The sequence below is a fragment of the Mercenaria mercenaria genome, chromosome 1 (assembly GCF_021730395.1).
Source record: "Mercenaria mercenaria strain notata chromosome 1, MADL_Memer_1, whole genome shotgun sequence".
Lineage (NCBI taxonomy): Eukaryota > Metazoa > Mollusca > Bivalvia > Venerida > Veneridae > Mercenaria > Mercenaria mercenaria.
This window is the reverse complement of record NC_069361.1, coordinates 99,812,073-99,828,275: the sequence shown is the minus strand read 5'-3', so window position 1 is coordinate 99,828,275 and position 16,203 is coordinate 99,812,073. Positions and strand designations below refer to the sequence as shown.

The 16,203-nt window shown below is 36.6% G+C and overlaps 2 protein-coding genes across 2 annotated transcripts; both read left to right on the top strand.

Moving 5' to 3' along the window:
- Positions 1-2,498: 2,498 nt before the first annotated feature.
- On the top strand, positions 2,499-8,141 carry LOC123528961 (uncharacterized). The gene is made up of 2 exons (XM_045309079.2): positions 2,499-2,991; positions 6,073-8,141. The coding sequence occupies exon 2, from the start codon at positions 6,073-6,075 to the stop codon at positions 7,021-7,023; it is 951 nt and encodes a 316-aa protein (XP_045165014.2). The 5' UTR covers positions 2,499-2,991; the 3' UTR covers positions 7,024-8,141.
- Positions 8,142-9,512: 1,371 nt separating this feature from the next.
- Positions 9,513-12,287, top strand: LOC123528969 (uncharacterized). Its single transcript, XM_045309091.2, has 2 exons — positions 9,513-9,650; positions 10,284-12,287. Exons 1-2 carry the CDS (start codon positions 9,557-9,559, stop codon positions 10,937-10,939), a joined length of 750 nt encoding a protein of 249 aa, XP_045165026.1. The 5' UTR covers positions 9,513-9,556; the 3' UTR covers positions 10,940-12,287.
- Positions 12,288-16,203: the final 3,916 nt, after the last annotated feature.

The following is a 16,203-nucleotide window of genomic DNA, read 5'->3' as shown; positions in this document are numbered from 1 at the left end:
TACACTTAATGTACTGTACTATACTCTACTGTTACGTATTGAATTAAGTTGTATTGTATATATATTGCCTTTTAGCGAGGTCAATATGAGGATTTACTGACCTAGAAAAAAGCGATATCGACCTAGGGCGTAGCCCGAGTTAGATATCACTTTCCCAGGCCATAAATCCTCATATTGACCGAGTCTAAAAGACAAAAATTGTTTTATTATAAATCAAACAAATTTAATTTTGAAATATGACTGATGCTGTCCGTAAGCAGAATGCATGTAACCCATTCCATATTTCTTATGTTATTATTAGAAAGCAAACCATGTTTAATTGAAATAAAGATATTTAATTTCGTTTATTTAAAGATGCAAATATAGTCGTTAATAAGTTTTTAAATGTCAAACACATTGCAATGTAGTAAGTGTACTAAGGCGGTATCGTTCAGAAATCATTGTGCACAAAACCAGTTTCTTATCAGTTGCAATGCTCATATTCTCTTTAAAAAAGGATGTGTTTTGAAAAAAATTTCCTCGCTGTTAAGCTTGGTGTTATGCATGACCATTGTCACGTCTTGTTGTTAAGCGTGGTTTAATGCGTAAGTTGTTGTTAAAATCACATCACTGAAAAGAGACAATTTGCTTGTCCTAATCCATAAGTTTTATTACGGATACGAGTTGACGATAATAACGTGACCGTCGAGGTACGTAGCGCCGAGTGAAGAGATCTCCGACTGTAACGGAATCGGGGGTTTACCCCTGGACATTTTTAATTATACGCATTATCATTGTGGCCTCTGGTGCAATTTTGGGTCCGGCTTCTGTGCACCAAACTATAACTAATATCTTGAACTCGCGAACTTTTGCGTCATTATTCTGGCCTTATGACACAGTTAAAAAAATGAGTACCTGTATTTAATCAAACAAATTTTGAAAGATTCAATTGCCTTTACTTATAATCATAACAAGAGAAAACAAGAGCACCGCCTTGCGGGTGCTGACGCTCATCTGATTTTTTTTGTATAATAGAAATATTGTCCTGCCCATGATTTTCTAAGTCTAAAAAGGGCCATCATTCTTGCAAAAAGCAGGATAGAGTTATGTTTCTTGATGTACAGTGTCCACTTATGATGGTGAAAAACTGTTTCAAGTTTTAAAGCAATAGCTTTGATAGTTTATGAGAAAAGTATACTTAAACATAATACTCAACCAAGAAAATGATTTTCTAAGTCCAAAAGGGGCAATAATTATTGCAAAAAGCAGGATGGAGTTATGTTGCTTGCTGTACAGGGTCAGCTTATGATGGTGAACAAGTGTTGCAAGTTTCAAAGCAATAGCTTTGATAGTTTAAGAGAAAAAGTTGACCTAAACATAAAACTTAACCAAGAAATCTGATATTTTCTAAGTCCAAAAGGGGCCATAAATCTTGCAAAAAGCATGATGGAGTTATGTTTCTTGCTGTACAGGGTCAGCTTATGATGGTGAACAAGTGTTGCAAGTTTTAAAGCAATAGCTTTGATAGTTTAGGATAAAAGCTGACCTAAACATAAAACTTAACCAAGAAAACTGATTTTCTAAGTCCAAAAGGGGCAATAATTCTTGCAAAAAGCAAGATGGAGTTATGTTTCTTGATGTACAGGGTCTGCTTATGATGGTAAACAAGTATTCCAAGTTTCAAAGCAATAGCTTTGATAGTTTAGGAGAAAAGTTGACCTAAACATAAAACTTAACCAAGAAATCTGATATTTTCTAAGTACAAAAGGGGCCATAAATCTTGCAAAAAGCAAGATGGAGCTATGTTTCTTGCTATACAGGGTCAGCTTATGATGGTGAACAAGTATTCCAAGTTTCAAAGCAATAGCTTTGATAGTTTAGGAGAAAAGCTGACCTAAACATAAAACTTAACTAGGCAACGCCGACGCCGACGCCGACGCCGACAACCGCTCAAGTGATGACAATAACTCATCACTTTTTTTTCAAAAAATCAGATGAGCTAAAAACGTCGCGCTTACTGAAAATATCGACAAGGACAATTTATGTAGAATGCACCAACATTATCGTACACGAGTGTATTTTCCCGACGGATAGACAGTGCCTAATTCCATGTTATATTTGAACTTTTGAATAGTCTGCGATATTGCGTCAACGCAAGATTTCAAGAGTTATTTAATACTGTCATGGTTCATAAGAACATGTGACATAAAATACAAAATAATATAAAATGTTAACGAACACAGAAAATTATTCAAAGTAACAGAAGAATGAAGAATGAGTAACAATTACATTGTACTCATAATATTTTCCCCACATTCCAGGATTCCGGACCAAGACAATCAGCAAAGGTCCAAAATCCCTGTGAGAATGACTAACCTCTAAACAGCCACAACTTGACCAATAATAAACAAATCTATGCATCATTAACAAATTTATAAAGAAGAAAACTGAGCACCCCTCTAGTATGTAAATATGTGTAGTTTAATACTTTGGGTTCGTTTCAATGCGCCCTATTTTATTAGCACGTCGTAGAAATTTTCAATGCTTCCAGTTTGTTTCCGGATAAGGATTTTTTATAGGACAGCATTGCTATTAGCAACATTTGGATGTAAAGTTACTTTGTTGACAGATGATATACGAGTTTACAGTTTTATACGGTTATATATCTAATTATGCGTGATTTCAATCATTATATAATTTGAATAAAGTCCAATACGTACCGTACCGTTTCGGGTGTGAATATATTCTGTACCGCTCGGAACAAATTCTTCCTAGTGTGAATATAAATGATTAAAATGAATCACGCAGTTCACAGACTATGATGAAGAAACTAGCTCTTCAGCTGTGTCAAAATTTTGTTTAATACAACACAGTCAAAACTAGTGTTCATCTATGTTCAAGTAATACCTTGTACAACGCTGGAATAGATGCAAAATTAAAGTAAATGCGGCGAAATTTCCGACAGAGACCTGTCAACCAACAAGCATATCGGAAGACATCTGGATTTTTAAGGTAACTGAAAAATCTTCCGTTAAGAACTTAAGACACCTTAAATATATTACTGCACATATACATTTTGTAGTGATCAGGTGATCATCTACTGACCACGGGCATAGTTATTGATTACTCTGTTTAATATATTATCAATCATTTGCAACTGTATATGCATTTAAGAAATACTGATAGTGGCATTATGCGCATCTTACTGCACGAAGTGTGTTTTTGGGCGATTAGCCCCAGAGTGAACAATACGGTTCAGATTCTCTTAATACCATATGCATACAAGCAACAGTAAACAATCGCCCCGAAATAGTCCTAACATTTCCGCGGAACAATAATAACATATGTATGCATATAAATATTATAGCTGTCCAATATACATAGAATACTGTAATTTCTACATGATTCTGTAAATGATTATGTCATGCAGCTCTCTGTTATCCTTTCAGATAACAGTAGAAAATATTACATAATGAAGGTAAATTAATTCGCCTCCTGTGAATGAAATATCCGTATGAATGGAACTTTTTCATCTTTGGTAAGGTAAAACTCAATGATATAAGACACACACTGTGTAATATGCAGAGATAAAGCTAATAAATCATGCAAAATGTAAGACGTATTTAACAAAAATATACAACACATCGAATTAAAATTTTATCGAAACACTTAGATTTAATAGAATTAAATAGAAACGTGATTCCAGCGACCACCTCGTTATAACTTATGACCTCGATCTATAAATAGCTCATCAAACAAACACTGGTTCCGAGCACAGTTTCATTCATAACAAATGTCGATACGAATTATACTGCGCATTATCAATTATATGTTTAATAAAAGTATTACTGTTTTGGCATATAATACAATAAATAATGAGCACTAAATATGAATAATGTAAAAGGGGTGCATAAGTTTTAAAAATAAATTCTTCCAGATCAGTTGCTATAGGTTCTACGGAAGGTAAGCGCTGCGTGGGATTGCCACAGTAACGCGAGAAGAAACAAATGGCCACATTCTACGATTTGTATACCGAAAAAGCGTACATGTTATATTTTGCTATAGAAATACTGTTTACACTTACAACAGAAACTATACACTATAATTAATATTATTTGATTTAACGGCAGTTTGTTTGTTTTTTGGTTTTTTTTGGCAGTTTTTATACTAAACAAGTTCGTTTTAGAACCATTCTGACGAATGCTGAAAGTACTGAATATTGTAAAAAGTGATTTTGGGGGGTGGGGTCGGTGGGGCGTGGGGGTAGATGTTAGTCAATTTTGTTTAAACACACGTTTTCAACTGTATTTCAGGTTATATCAAGATTGTGTACCCGTAATGGTAATGTTTAATAATTGCATTAACTTTATACAGTCTTGAAGTTAACATTGTTTTGAACTGTGTTGCATTTTTTAAACAACTTTTACCGTGTCGTTTTTTGTGTATGTTTTTTTTTTTTAAATTTTGTATAATTTATGTTATTTCCTCTTGAAAGCTCAAACAGAGACAAATTTCAAAGTGATAACCACTGCGCAAAACGATCGCAGAGAATTCATTATACTAAATATTTCGATAAAACAAATCTCAAAATATTGCGTAACAATTATAAAACACAAAATAAAACTGTCGATAACATTTCTTTCTTGGGAGCCTCAAGTAAAAGGATTCAATCGGACAGAAATTAAGCTCCAACACTGACAAATTATGGCCTTGCTCTCTGCGTTCAAAAATAACCATAGGGCAGAAGTAAAACCTACCTACATTTCTTCCACAATATGTAAACTAAAGAATAAATGCAAAATAAAGAACTTTTACCACATGTAACTCAGTATTTTCAAAGATGTTTAAACCTTCACCCTTCTGTGTCAGAGGTTAAATGCACTTTTAACAGCTAGAAACGGCTAATCAACTTTTGTACAACAAAACAGTAAGTCTTGAAAAAACTGTTTATCTTACTAGATAAAAGAAATATAATAATAAAAAAAAAACGTTTGGTCCTAGTGGGGCATGTACCTACGTCCTCCTAAAAAAAATAGTTAAAGTAGGTTTATGGTAGGAATTCAATACTCTTCAAAAAAGGAGGTACCCTATTACGGGCCTGTCAGTTTTCCTAACCATCGTATTAGGGAAGGAACAGGACTAGACCGTAATCATTAACAGTCCGGTTGGTAGCGGGGTTTGAACCTAAAATTTCCCTCAGACCGACAAGAAAATCGCCTCTTCAGTGCTGGTTTTATAAAAGCAATTTTCGGTTGCTGTGCATTTAAATGGGTTAAATTAACAATAATGCCGCATAAGTATTTGAAGCTGATGCTTTAGAAATAAAGAAATTGGACTAATAAAATAATAGTTCTTTTCTTCAGTCTCCTACTCAGTGATCTCCCTTACCTATAGGTAGAAATTTCTGAAGTGGAAGGGAAGCAACTTTTGCGTGCAATTTGACTTTAACTGCCCCGGTCAAAATAAGAAATGTCATACCGGTATTTGGAAAGTTGTTATTTTGTGCTGGTAACAGGAAAAGTTTAGTATATTGGGTTAACAGCTATTATTTCCTCCACCCCCCCCCCCCCCCTCCACACACACCACACCAACACCAACACCAACACCACACCACACAACACACTATTTCAACTAAAATTTTTTACTAGAAAGATGCGTTAACAGCTATTATCCCCCCCACACACACACATCTATTTCAGCTAAATTTTTTACTAGAAAAATGCGTTAACAGCTATTATTCCCCCCCACCCCCACATCTATTTCAGCTAAATTTTTACTAGAAAAATGTGCGTAATTCCACTTTAATATTTTAGCAAATGCACTGTTGTTATATTCCTTTCCCAGTTGATTTCTTTTGTATCCAATTTTTGGTTCTTAGACCCCTCATTAAACACCCAGTCAGGAGTGAAAAAAATGCTTGTGTCTAAAATGCTTCTGTTGTTTGTACTGTTTTGTCATTATCTCTTTTATATTGCTAAGCAGTTTCAGATTATTGAACGCACTGCTCTCTTCCCTCGACATTTATACTTTCGTTATTTACTAAGGCTGTATGAATGCTTTTATGATGATAGTTTTTTAAAAATATATTTTTAGATGTCAAAAGAACTGGCAAACCTTCAGAAAGGGGACTGGGAACCGGCTTATGATGACGACGAAATAGAAAAGGATCTTTTATTGCAACTTCCAAAAGACCTTGACATTAACAAATTCAACCGTGGGCAAAAATTCTTCAAGAAAAATCTTGGTCAATGTTTGATAGCAATGATGATGTCTTTAATTTGTGGACTGAGTATCAACCGATTTTTAAAAGTACTTGTATGCACTGGTATGTCATCCACGTCGGAATCGTCTTTTAAACGCTACATGAGTACTACAATGCACGTGCTAAAGTGGCATTATGGGAATGTTTGGAACCCATCGTCGTCTGCTTTTAAGTCAATCCGTTCTGTGAGAAAAATGCATGCATACGCGAGAAAATTCATGCACAACAAAGAAAATCAAAATGAAAAACAACATTGCTGCTCTGAAGTTGGCCATACTTACTTATCGCAGTACGAAATGGGATTGGTTCAAAGTGGTTTTATGGGTAGTATTGTCATGTACCCTGATAAGTTTGGAATTCGCTGTTCCATTGATGAACTGGACGATTATGTTTATTTCTGGCGATGGATAGGTTATTTATTAGGAATAAAGGACCAGTTTAATATATGTATTGACGGCTACGAGAGGGCGGATGCCATTTGTCATGCTATCGAACAGGAGATTCTAATTCCTTCACTGTATAACCCACCGCCGCAGTTTTATCCAATGTCAGAAGCTTTTACGAGCGGATTCAAATTCTACCCGGTTGCAAGCGTTAAAAGCATTATTGCCACGGGTTTTCGACTTGTTCATTTGAAGTGTCCGTTTTCGGTTTCTTTTGCAGATAAGTTAAGGGTTTATTTTGCAAGAGGTTTCCTTTCTTTTCTGTTTTATTTTCCATCATTTACTTATTATTTGAACAGAACTATTGAAAGGATGTACCAGTGTCATCGATTCACTTAGATCAGTTAATTAACCGTTTTCAGCACATTGATATAGAGTTTATGACGTGAATTCTTCGTGAAAAAGAAACCGATAGGGAGGGAAACGGAGCGTAGCGGAGTGACCGACCGAGGTTTCTTTTTCTCGAAGAATTCTCTTCATGGACTCTATCTGACATAGTGTGAAATCTACGTTTGACCAATCAGAATTGCAGTCAGTCGTGTCGGATTCTCCGCCTACCTTTGACTAACAAAAATTGTGTCGGCTTCCTTTGAAATACGACGAAGGGGCGGTCATAAGGAATAAGAAACCACATTATTTGAAAAATAACTCGCTCTGATTGGTAAAAAAAGGTAGGTTGCACACTATGGCAACATTATTGTTTGTGGCAAAATCTGCTAGTGCAAAGCAAGAACGACATAGGCAAAACCTGAGATTACCAAAGTTTGAGTTTCAAAATGAAACTTGTAATACGTAAAGGGCCACAGAACAGTTCCACGTTTATTTGACTGATGCCTTGTTTGGTTTTTTAGAAGTTATTTTTAAAGTGGTGTAATTTTCATTTGCAGTTGCAGTCAGGGTATTAACTACAGTCAGATTTAGGTATACATCAACGCTGTAAGCCAATGTATCCATTTGAATAGGTTACATGTTGTAAAACTGAGTACTTAGCATTCTTATTGAAACAGATGGAGACGTAAACAAACTTTACAGTTCTCAATATTTTATAATATTTATTTATTTAATATTATTACTGTATAAGAGAACGTTACATAAAATGTTATTTTTTTGCATTTAATGTCTTGTTGTATTACTGTTTCTTTACTATATGTAAAGGCCTTACGAATTACGAAGCTTAAGTATACAAACAATGAACAATGATCCTACCTTCGTCTGGGAATTGCCCCCAGTAACTTCATTGTCATAAAAACGTTCTTGTTGAAATGAATGTATAACTACATGATAACAAAAACAGTCAAATATCTAAAAGAAATTGAATCAAAGATGTCCAACTTCATGTCACGTCATGTAATACATCTCGTATTATTTTTACTGTTTAATATTTAGAAACTTTTGGTATCAATTTGTGCCGTTTAATAAATCGTCTGGCTCTACAGGAGTCAGACATGTTCAGTCTAGCTTGTGCGTTGTCTTCCTTTGTCATGTCATAAATAGAACTGCAGTGGCGAGAGAGAGCAAATATAAAAGAAACCCTCCATACATTTTGGAGGGGCAAAAAAGTCTTTCCTACACTGGAGGGGAGCCGGTGTTTTTATTTGACAAAATTAGCTCTCATATTTTTATCTTTTTAATTATATAAGGCCGTTGGCTTAAATTCACTTGTCCCTAGATAGTTCTATTCAGTTGCCTGTCCTAGTCTGCAACAATGTCGGGAGAGGCACATGTGATCATCCTCCACCACCAGGAGCGGGAGAGTCGCCATATGACAATTTTGTCGGCAATGTGTTTTTGACCATTTTCTTTTGAATGTAAATGTACCACTTCTGTTTGGTTTGAATGTCTTCCTATTTTATTCATTTCTGTTTGAATTCTCCCTAATCACAGACCCGTCATAATACACCTAGTACCAAAAAATCACTACGAGCATATTCTAATGGTTCAAGTAGAAAGATGCATCACGTACTCCCGTAACTTAGTAACAAACTAGAAACAATAATATGAGTAAGCAAACAAGGTAGTACAAAGAATATGAACAATGAATACCGGTAGCAATTAAAAGAAGTAAAGAAAGAGCAAACATATAAATATTTTACTCTGAAAAAAAAAACAGTAAAATTTGCATGATATCGATGTATGTTTTGTAGTACAACTTAAGCATTTGTGTTATCACCAACATTACGCGTAATGACTCTGCTTCAAAAGCAATTAATGTCTCATTTAAGGTTTATTAGGGCCGTTCTTCAACAATATTTCAGTTTATGTAACTGTGAGCGGGCAGTAAGCCTGTCCAGCGTTCCTGGATTCTTCATCTATGCTTAACCCGTTCTCCGCAAGCAACCTCCCAGTTCTCCACACGGATGAGGCGCGGAGGGCAAATGATTTCGACGCAGTGTCTTCTGTCATCGCAACAGAGAACATTCGCCTTACATGAGGATCGAACTCCTGACCAACGATCCATAGATCTGCGCTCTTCTGGCTGGCAGTATGCACTCCAGTCGAGTAATTACAAAATTAAAAAAAAACCAAAAAAAAAAAAAACCCCGAAAACAAACAAAATGTTGCTTTATTCAGTGTTGGTGGATTAGGCTAATTGATATGTTTTACGTCAGATTTTCAATCTTTTTTTAACTTAATCAAAGTGAAAATACCCAGAAGGTATCGTTAGTTTCAAAGGCTTTCCTGTCTTGCTTATGTATGCTGCATCTGAATAGATACTGCTCAAAATATAACTATACATTTAGTCACAGTTTTTGAAATCATGGCCCTTGTGTTCTTATCAGCGAAATCAAATGTCCAATATATATGAACTAATATATTGCTTATCTTACAATAGTCCTAATATGTGAAGTTTAAATGAGGATACACATATATCATGACAACACACCTCGTTACCAGGATTACAGATTATTGTAGTAAAATGTATGCATTCTGTTTCTGTCTACACAGAATACAAAAAACAAATATCAGTGAGTATTAAAATGTATCTTATTAAGTATTTTTATTTGAGGTTTTAATAAGGCATTTAAGGGTTGTTATTTTTCGTATAAGTAAAATCATACACAGTCATACAATTTCTTTTGTAAAGCAAACGCTACCTTGACCCTAAGTTTGACATTGACATCTGAGGCACTCCAATTCCTTATTACTAAGTTTCAAATATCTAAGTTAAAACCAAAGCAAGATCTGACATTGATTTTGGCCTCCAGCTGTCAGACAGGGTTTACGTCTTGCACATATCCGTCTCACTGTGGCAAACATTCATGCCGATAAAAAAAAATCCAAAAAGTAACAAAAGAAAGAAACAAAAAGAAAAAACAACACTTTACAAAAAAAAAAAAAAATCCCCCAAAACAACAACAACAACAATAACTTCAAAACCCTTCATACTGAGGCAAACATTTCTGCGAAAGACATGCCCTTGGCACACCGGGCAAGATTTGATGGCCGGAACATTTGAAGACCATGTCGAGATTTCCGCTAGTGGACTTGACAAAATTCCCCAAGATGATTTTTTGGCCATTCTTCGGCCTACTTTCCTAATAGAAGAACGCGAGTAAAATTTATCTAACCGGTTTAAAGTTTTACGTTATAATTTTCAGATGTATGCATCTCTTCCGGGCTCATCATTTTCAGCTTAGTTTCCTATGGAACACACGACTGGGCTAAACACAAATCAAACAGCGATACCTTTCGGCTAACAGCGTCGCTTCAAGCTGAAAACGGGAGTCATGAAATGCTGACGTCATTCCTCTGCTACACAAACGACGTCAAATTTTTCCACACACTTCGACATCGACCGAAAATTTTCGAAGCCAAATATTCGGAGACGGACTTTGTTTTCTTGACAGTTGGCAGTGATATAGAAAACATTTTGAATCGCGGACATATACCAAACCAAAAACCTTGTTTTACTATGAACGATACGTTCTTGTATCATTGCTGTGGATATTCGCCTTATCTAAAGGAATCTGGGAAAAATTTGATAACGCGGGAAACAAACTTTGTGTATGAAAGACATGTTGTAACTGATAATTACATTCGCATAGAAGACTTTATCAATGGCAAGCCGGAAATGGTCGACTTACTGATAAAATTCAGTTTAGATACGTCAAATCAAACAAAAACTGACGTTGTTTGCAAACATCGGTGTCGCGGTGACGTCCCTGTCGATAACTATCCGGAGATACATATTTACGTTGACACGCAAAATGCAGACAGAAATCTTACAAAGAACGCGTTTCACTGGTACTTATGATGTGTTGTTGAGTTGTTAAATTTGTTCACTTTTCAACCTTGACCTTTTGTGCAATTTCTTTACAATTGGTAACTGGTCTGTCGAATGATATGTATACAGACTTCCCACACATTCGATATGTTTACATTTAGGAAATTGTCTGCTATACACCTGCTATCTACTATATAACGCTGACCGCAAGTAGGGGACAATCAAAGCATTAAAAGTGTCGTTGAGTGTGGTTTGGTAGACCTTTCTGACGCATGTCTCGTACTTAATGACCAGTAGGGAAAACTTCCCGTTTTGGACATCAATTTACGGTTTTCCCTACTTCCCGAACGGGAAACTTGTTACTAAATATAATAACTTGCTTCCCGGGAAGTAAAATCATAGTAGGGAAAAAGTCAGTGGTTTGCTTCCCGAACAAAACGACAGTAAGGAGTGAAGCCGAGAATATTTGCATTTACAGTTGTATAGTCACTTCTACATAATAATGAAATAAAACTTTCTAGACTCGAGAAAGAAAACAAACAGAATAAACGTTTGCGATGAAGAAAATAAAAAACAGTCATATCATATATGTTATAACTTATAAAGATATCAGCATGTCTTCTTTATGAGTTCCGCACTTACAAATTATATTATCAATGCACTTAAGAAATAAAATGTTTGTAAAATTAATGATCAACTACAATACTGCCAGTGACGTAATCATAGGCTGGACTTTCTTATCATATTAACAAGTCAGAATGGGACTATTTAATGTCGCGGGATGTGTTACATTTTAGGTTTACAGTAAGGATTGTATGATTTTCATAAGTATTTTTTATTATTCTGGTCTAGGTAAACCCCACCCATCCAGATCTCTGTGAGAGACGGGGGTCCTTGACTGATGGCTTCTGTAGTAAATGAACCTTTATTTTGATTTGATTGCCGCCAGTGTTCAATATCTAGTGAAATTTTAGTTTCATAAAAATATCGTTTCTCCAGATTTTAAGCTAAACAGTGTGTTTTGTGAAGATGTTATTCTTAGACTGTACTGCGAAAATGGTAACGTATTGAAATATTGTATCACTGACTACCATTCAACATTCTCATCCATCTGAGGTTCGTCGAAGTCCCCGAGACGAACGTCCAACTAAGGAACCATGGTAGACCTCTGGTATTCGAGAATGCCATTCAGTCGCACTCTAGCGAGGCTAAGGTTTTTATGATTATGGTTTTACTGAGTATTTACCTTTAAAACAGGTTTAACAAAAGAAAAATGTATTTCAGATTTGCGTTTAGAAAAAAAACCTATTCACTCAGTAAATAAAAATAGTTGATTGTTTCAAAACGCCACAGTAAATAAAATGAACTTTAATATCGACCTTTATTATCTATCTTCCCTTCTGGCCTATTAGTGGCATAGTTTTGACCTAACAATGAACTTTTACAAAAGATTTTACATAATCACAATATGGCACGCTCGTACGTTTAGACCCTGATAAAGCCTTACTGGCGTAGCAGACTATTGCTATCTCATCAAAGATATTGAACACATGTCTCGACTCGGCCAAACCTTATGACACTATAAATACAAAAAAAGTTTGGACCACACGTCAAACACCGGAAAATTTATTTATTTATTTGGGTTTTACGGCGCACCAACACAGTACAGGTTATATGGCGCCAAATTGGTTCCACATCTCAGTTACATCGAAATAAAAACATGAGGTATGGAATCAAAATTTGCATACCTGCTGGAATCACAGAGTTACTGCAAAACCAAGTGTTAAGACCCTATTAGTCGCCTCTTACGATTATGCAAGGGTAAGGCAGTGGTTCAAATTCTTTTCATACACAGATCGTCCCAGAACCACATGGGGCAACACCGGAAAAAGTTTACGGAAAAAGTTTATTTAGAGACCGGTTTCTGAGTATTCTACTCCTTCATCAGGCCAAACCTTATTAAAACTTGGCGATAAGGTCGACTTGTATGGAACCTCAAAACATATTTTCTACATTTTAAAAACTATTTTGTAAGTAAATCATGCCCAGTGATGGTCTCAGTGACGAAGTGGCAACGTAGGCACCAGTAAAGTTGCAAATAGATAGAAACGATTCAATAGAGAAGCCAATGAAACTGGTCGCGTTATCTTACACGTGGAGCACAAGTTAAGTAGAGCTGCATACAGATCGACTTGAAATTGACTTCTAAGACTACACTGATGGAGTACATGTAAAAAAGATAGGACTTTTCAGAGAGGCAGTTACAAAACACTGCCCTACTGATCAGATCCATAGTACACCGTGAATTAAGACATGTTCCATGTGGACGTTTTACGAATAATTCTGTGATCAAAATCAGGCTAGTGTAACGTTGGCCCGTCATTACTCACTAGAGTGCCTAGTTGCAGGACTGACATTTCAGTAGTGAACCTGTCCAGCTAGAACATGGAAGTCAAAATTTCTTACGTTCCATCAAATACATAGGTTTATCCACAGGTGGCTATGGAAGCCCTGGAGGGACAATTGATTTCCGTACTTACCACTTCTAACTTCCACACTTCTGACTTCCAACTTCTGATTTCCAACTTCCACACCTCTTACTTCCTTCCTCTTAACTTCCGCACTTCTGACTTTCGACTTCTGATTTCCAACTTCCACACTTCTTACTTTCGCACTTCTAACTTCCTGACTTTCGACATCCACACTCCTTACTTCCGACTTCTTGCTTCCCTCTTCTAACTTCCGCACTTCTGACTTCCAACTTCCAGCTTTCCCTCTTTGGAAGTCGAAAGTAACAAGTGTGGAAGTTGGAAGTAAGAAGTCATGAAGTTGGAAGTCATAAGTGCGGAAGTCAAAAGTGTGAAAGTTAGAAGAAGGAAGTAAGAAGTCAAGAAGTAAGAAGTTAGTGTTGAAGTTGGAAATCGGAAGTCAAAAGTCAGGAAGTTGGAAGTTAGAAGTCAGAAGTGCGGAAGTTAGAAGTAGGAAGTCAAGAAGTTGGAAGTGCAAAAGTTAGAAGTGGGAAGTACGGAAATCAATTGTCCCGCCAGGGCTTCCATAGGTGGTAGTAGCGTAACTAGGATACAGTATGGGTCCATGAGCCATATACACTTAAATATATTACAATTATGTTTTCTAGGAAAAAAATGCCAAAAAGTCATTTTGATTTTTTTTGCTCCTGTGACAATGAACCATATTTCTCACAGGGGCAAACAATTTTCGAAATGACTTTTTGGCATTTTTTTTTTCTAAGAAAACATTATAATTGTAATATATTTAAGTGTATATGGCTCATGGACTCATACTGTATCCTAGGTACGTTACTGCCACCTGTGGGTTTATCGTGCTTTGAGGCTTTATTTTGCAAGTCCAAGATAACAAGAGCTCATCGGACATGAAATGCCCCTCCTTGATGCATTCAGTAACTGCACAAAGAACAGAGATCATTTGTTCTACTGTTCTGGTTCAATGTGACCTTGACCTTTGACCTCAAAAACAACAGGGGTCAACTGCTGGTCATGATCAACCTCCCTATTAAGTTTCGTGATCTTGGGCCCCCAGCATTCTCAAGGTATCGTCCGGAAAGGGTTTAACTGTTCCTGGTCAATGTGACCTTGATCTTTGGCCTACTAATCTCAAAATCTATAGGGGTCATCTACTGGTCATGACCAACCTCCCTATCAAGTTTCATGATCCTAGACCCAAGCATTCTCAAGTAATTGTCTGGAAACGGTTTAAATGTTCAGGGTCACTGTAACCTTGACCTTTGACCTACTGACCTCAAAATCAATAGGGGTTATCTGCTGGTCATGATAAACCTCTCTATCATCTTTCATGACCCTTGGCCCAAGTTATCGTCCAGAAACCGTTTAACTGTTCCTAGTCTAGACCTTGAACTTTGACCTAATGACCTCAAAATCAAAAGGGGTTATCTGCTGGTCATGACCAATCTCCCTATCAATTTTCCTGATCTTAGGCTGAAGCGTTCTTGAGTTATCGCCCGGAAACCGTTTTACTGTTCCTGGTCACTTTGACCTACTGACCTCAAAATCAATAGGGGTCATCTGCTGGTCATGACCAATCTCCCTATCAATTTTCCCAATCAATAGGCCCAAGCATTCTTGAGTTATCGCCCAAAAACCGTTTTACTGTTCCTCGTCACTGTGACCTTGACCTTTGACATACTCATGTAAAAATCAATAGGGGTCATCTGCTAATGATGACCAACCTCCCTATCAACTTTCACGATCCTAGGCCCAAGCAATCTTATCATCCGGAATCCGTTTAACTGTTCCAGGTCACTGTGACCTTGATCTTTGACATACTGACCTCAAATTCGTTAGGGGCCATTTGCTGGTCATGACCAACCTCCCTATCACCTTTCATGATCCTAGGCCAAAGTGTTCTTGAGTTAACATCCGGAAACCGTTTAAATGTTCAGGGTTACTGTTTGTTTGTTTTGGGTTTAACACCGTTTTTCAACAGTATTTCAGTTATGTAACGGCAGGCAGTTAACCTAACCAGTGTTCCTGGATTCTGTACCAGTACAAACCTGTTCTCCGCAAGTAACTGCCAACTTCCTCATATGAATCAGCGTTGGAGGACTAATGATTTCAGACACAATTTCGGGCGGGTTTCAGGGTCACTGACCTTGACCTTTGACATACAGATCTCAAAATCAATAGGAGTCATCTGCTGGTCATGATCAACCTCCTGATCAACTTTCATGATCCTAGGCCCAAACATTCTCAAGTTATAACCCGGAAACCGTTTAACTGTTCAGGGTCAGTGACCTTGTCCTTTGACATTCAGATCTCAAAATCAATAGGGGTTATCTGCTGGTGATGACCAACCTTCCTATCAACTTTCATGATCCTAGGCCCAAGCGTTCTTGAATTATCATCCGGAAATTATGAAGTTCCTAACACCACCATTAAAATCTTTAAACTGGTTTATATGAACGGCATTGTCATATATCGATGGACCAAACAGATAAAACTTTCAAAGCTGTCTAAGATGGTAATTGTAAAATTGAGCTCACCGTCTTATCAGCCTTTCGAGCCAATTGCTGTAAAACTGTAAAGGCAGACTCAATCGTGTCCAGCATGGTAATGACTAAAGGTCTTTTCATAAGCAGTCATCTTGGTATTATTTCTGAGCAGCCACATCGAATTCGGATCTCTACTTTATATACAAGTATATAGGAGAGATACATCCCTTTAGTAATTTTTTTTTTGCCTATTCAAGAGACCTTTAGCTACTTTGGCAAATTCTAGCTTGTCCCTGGAAGCCAGTAT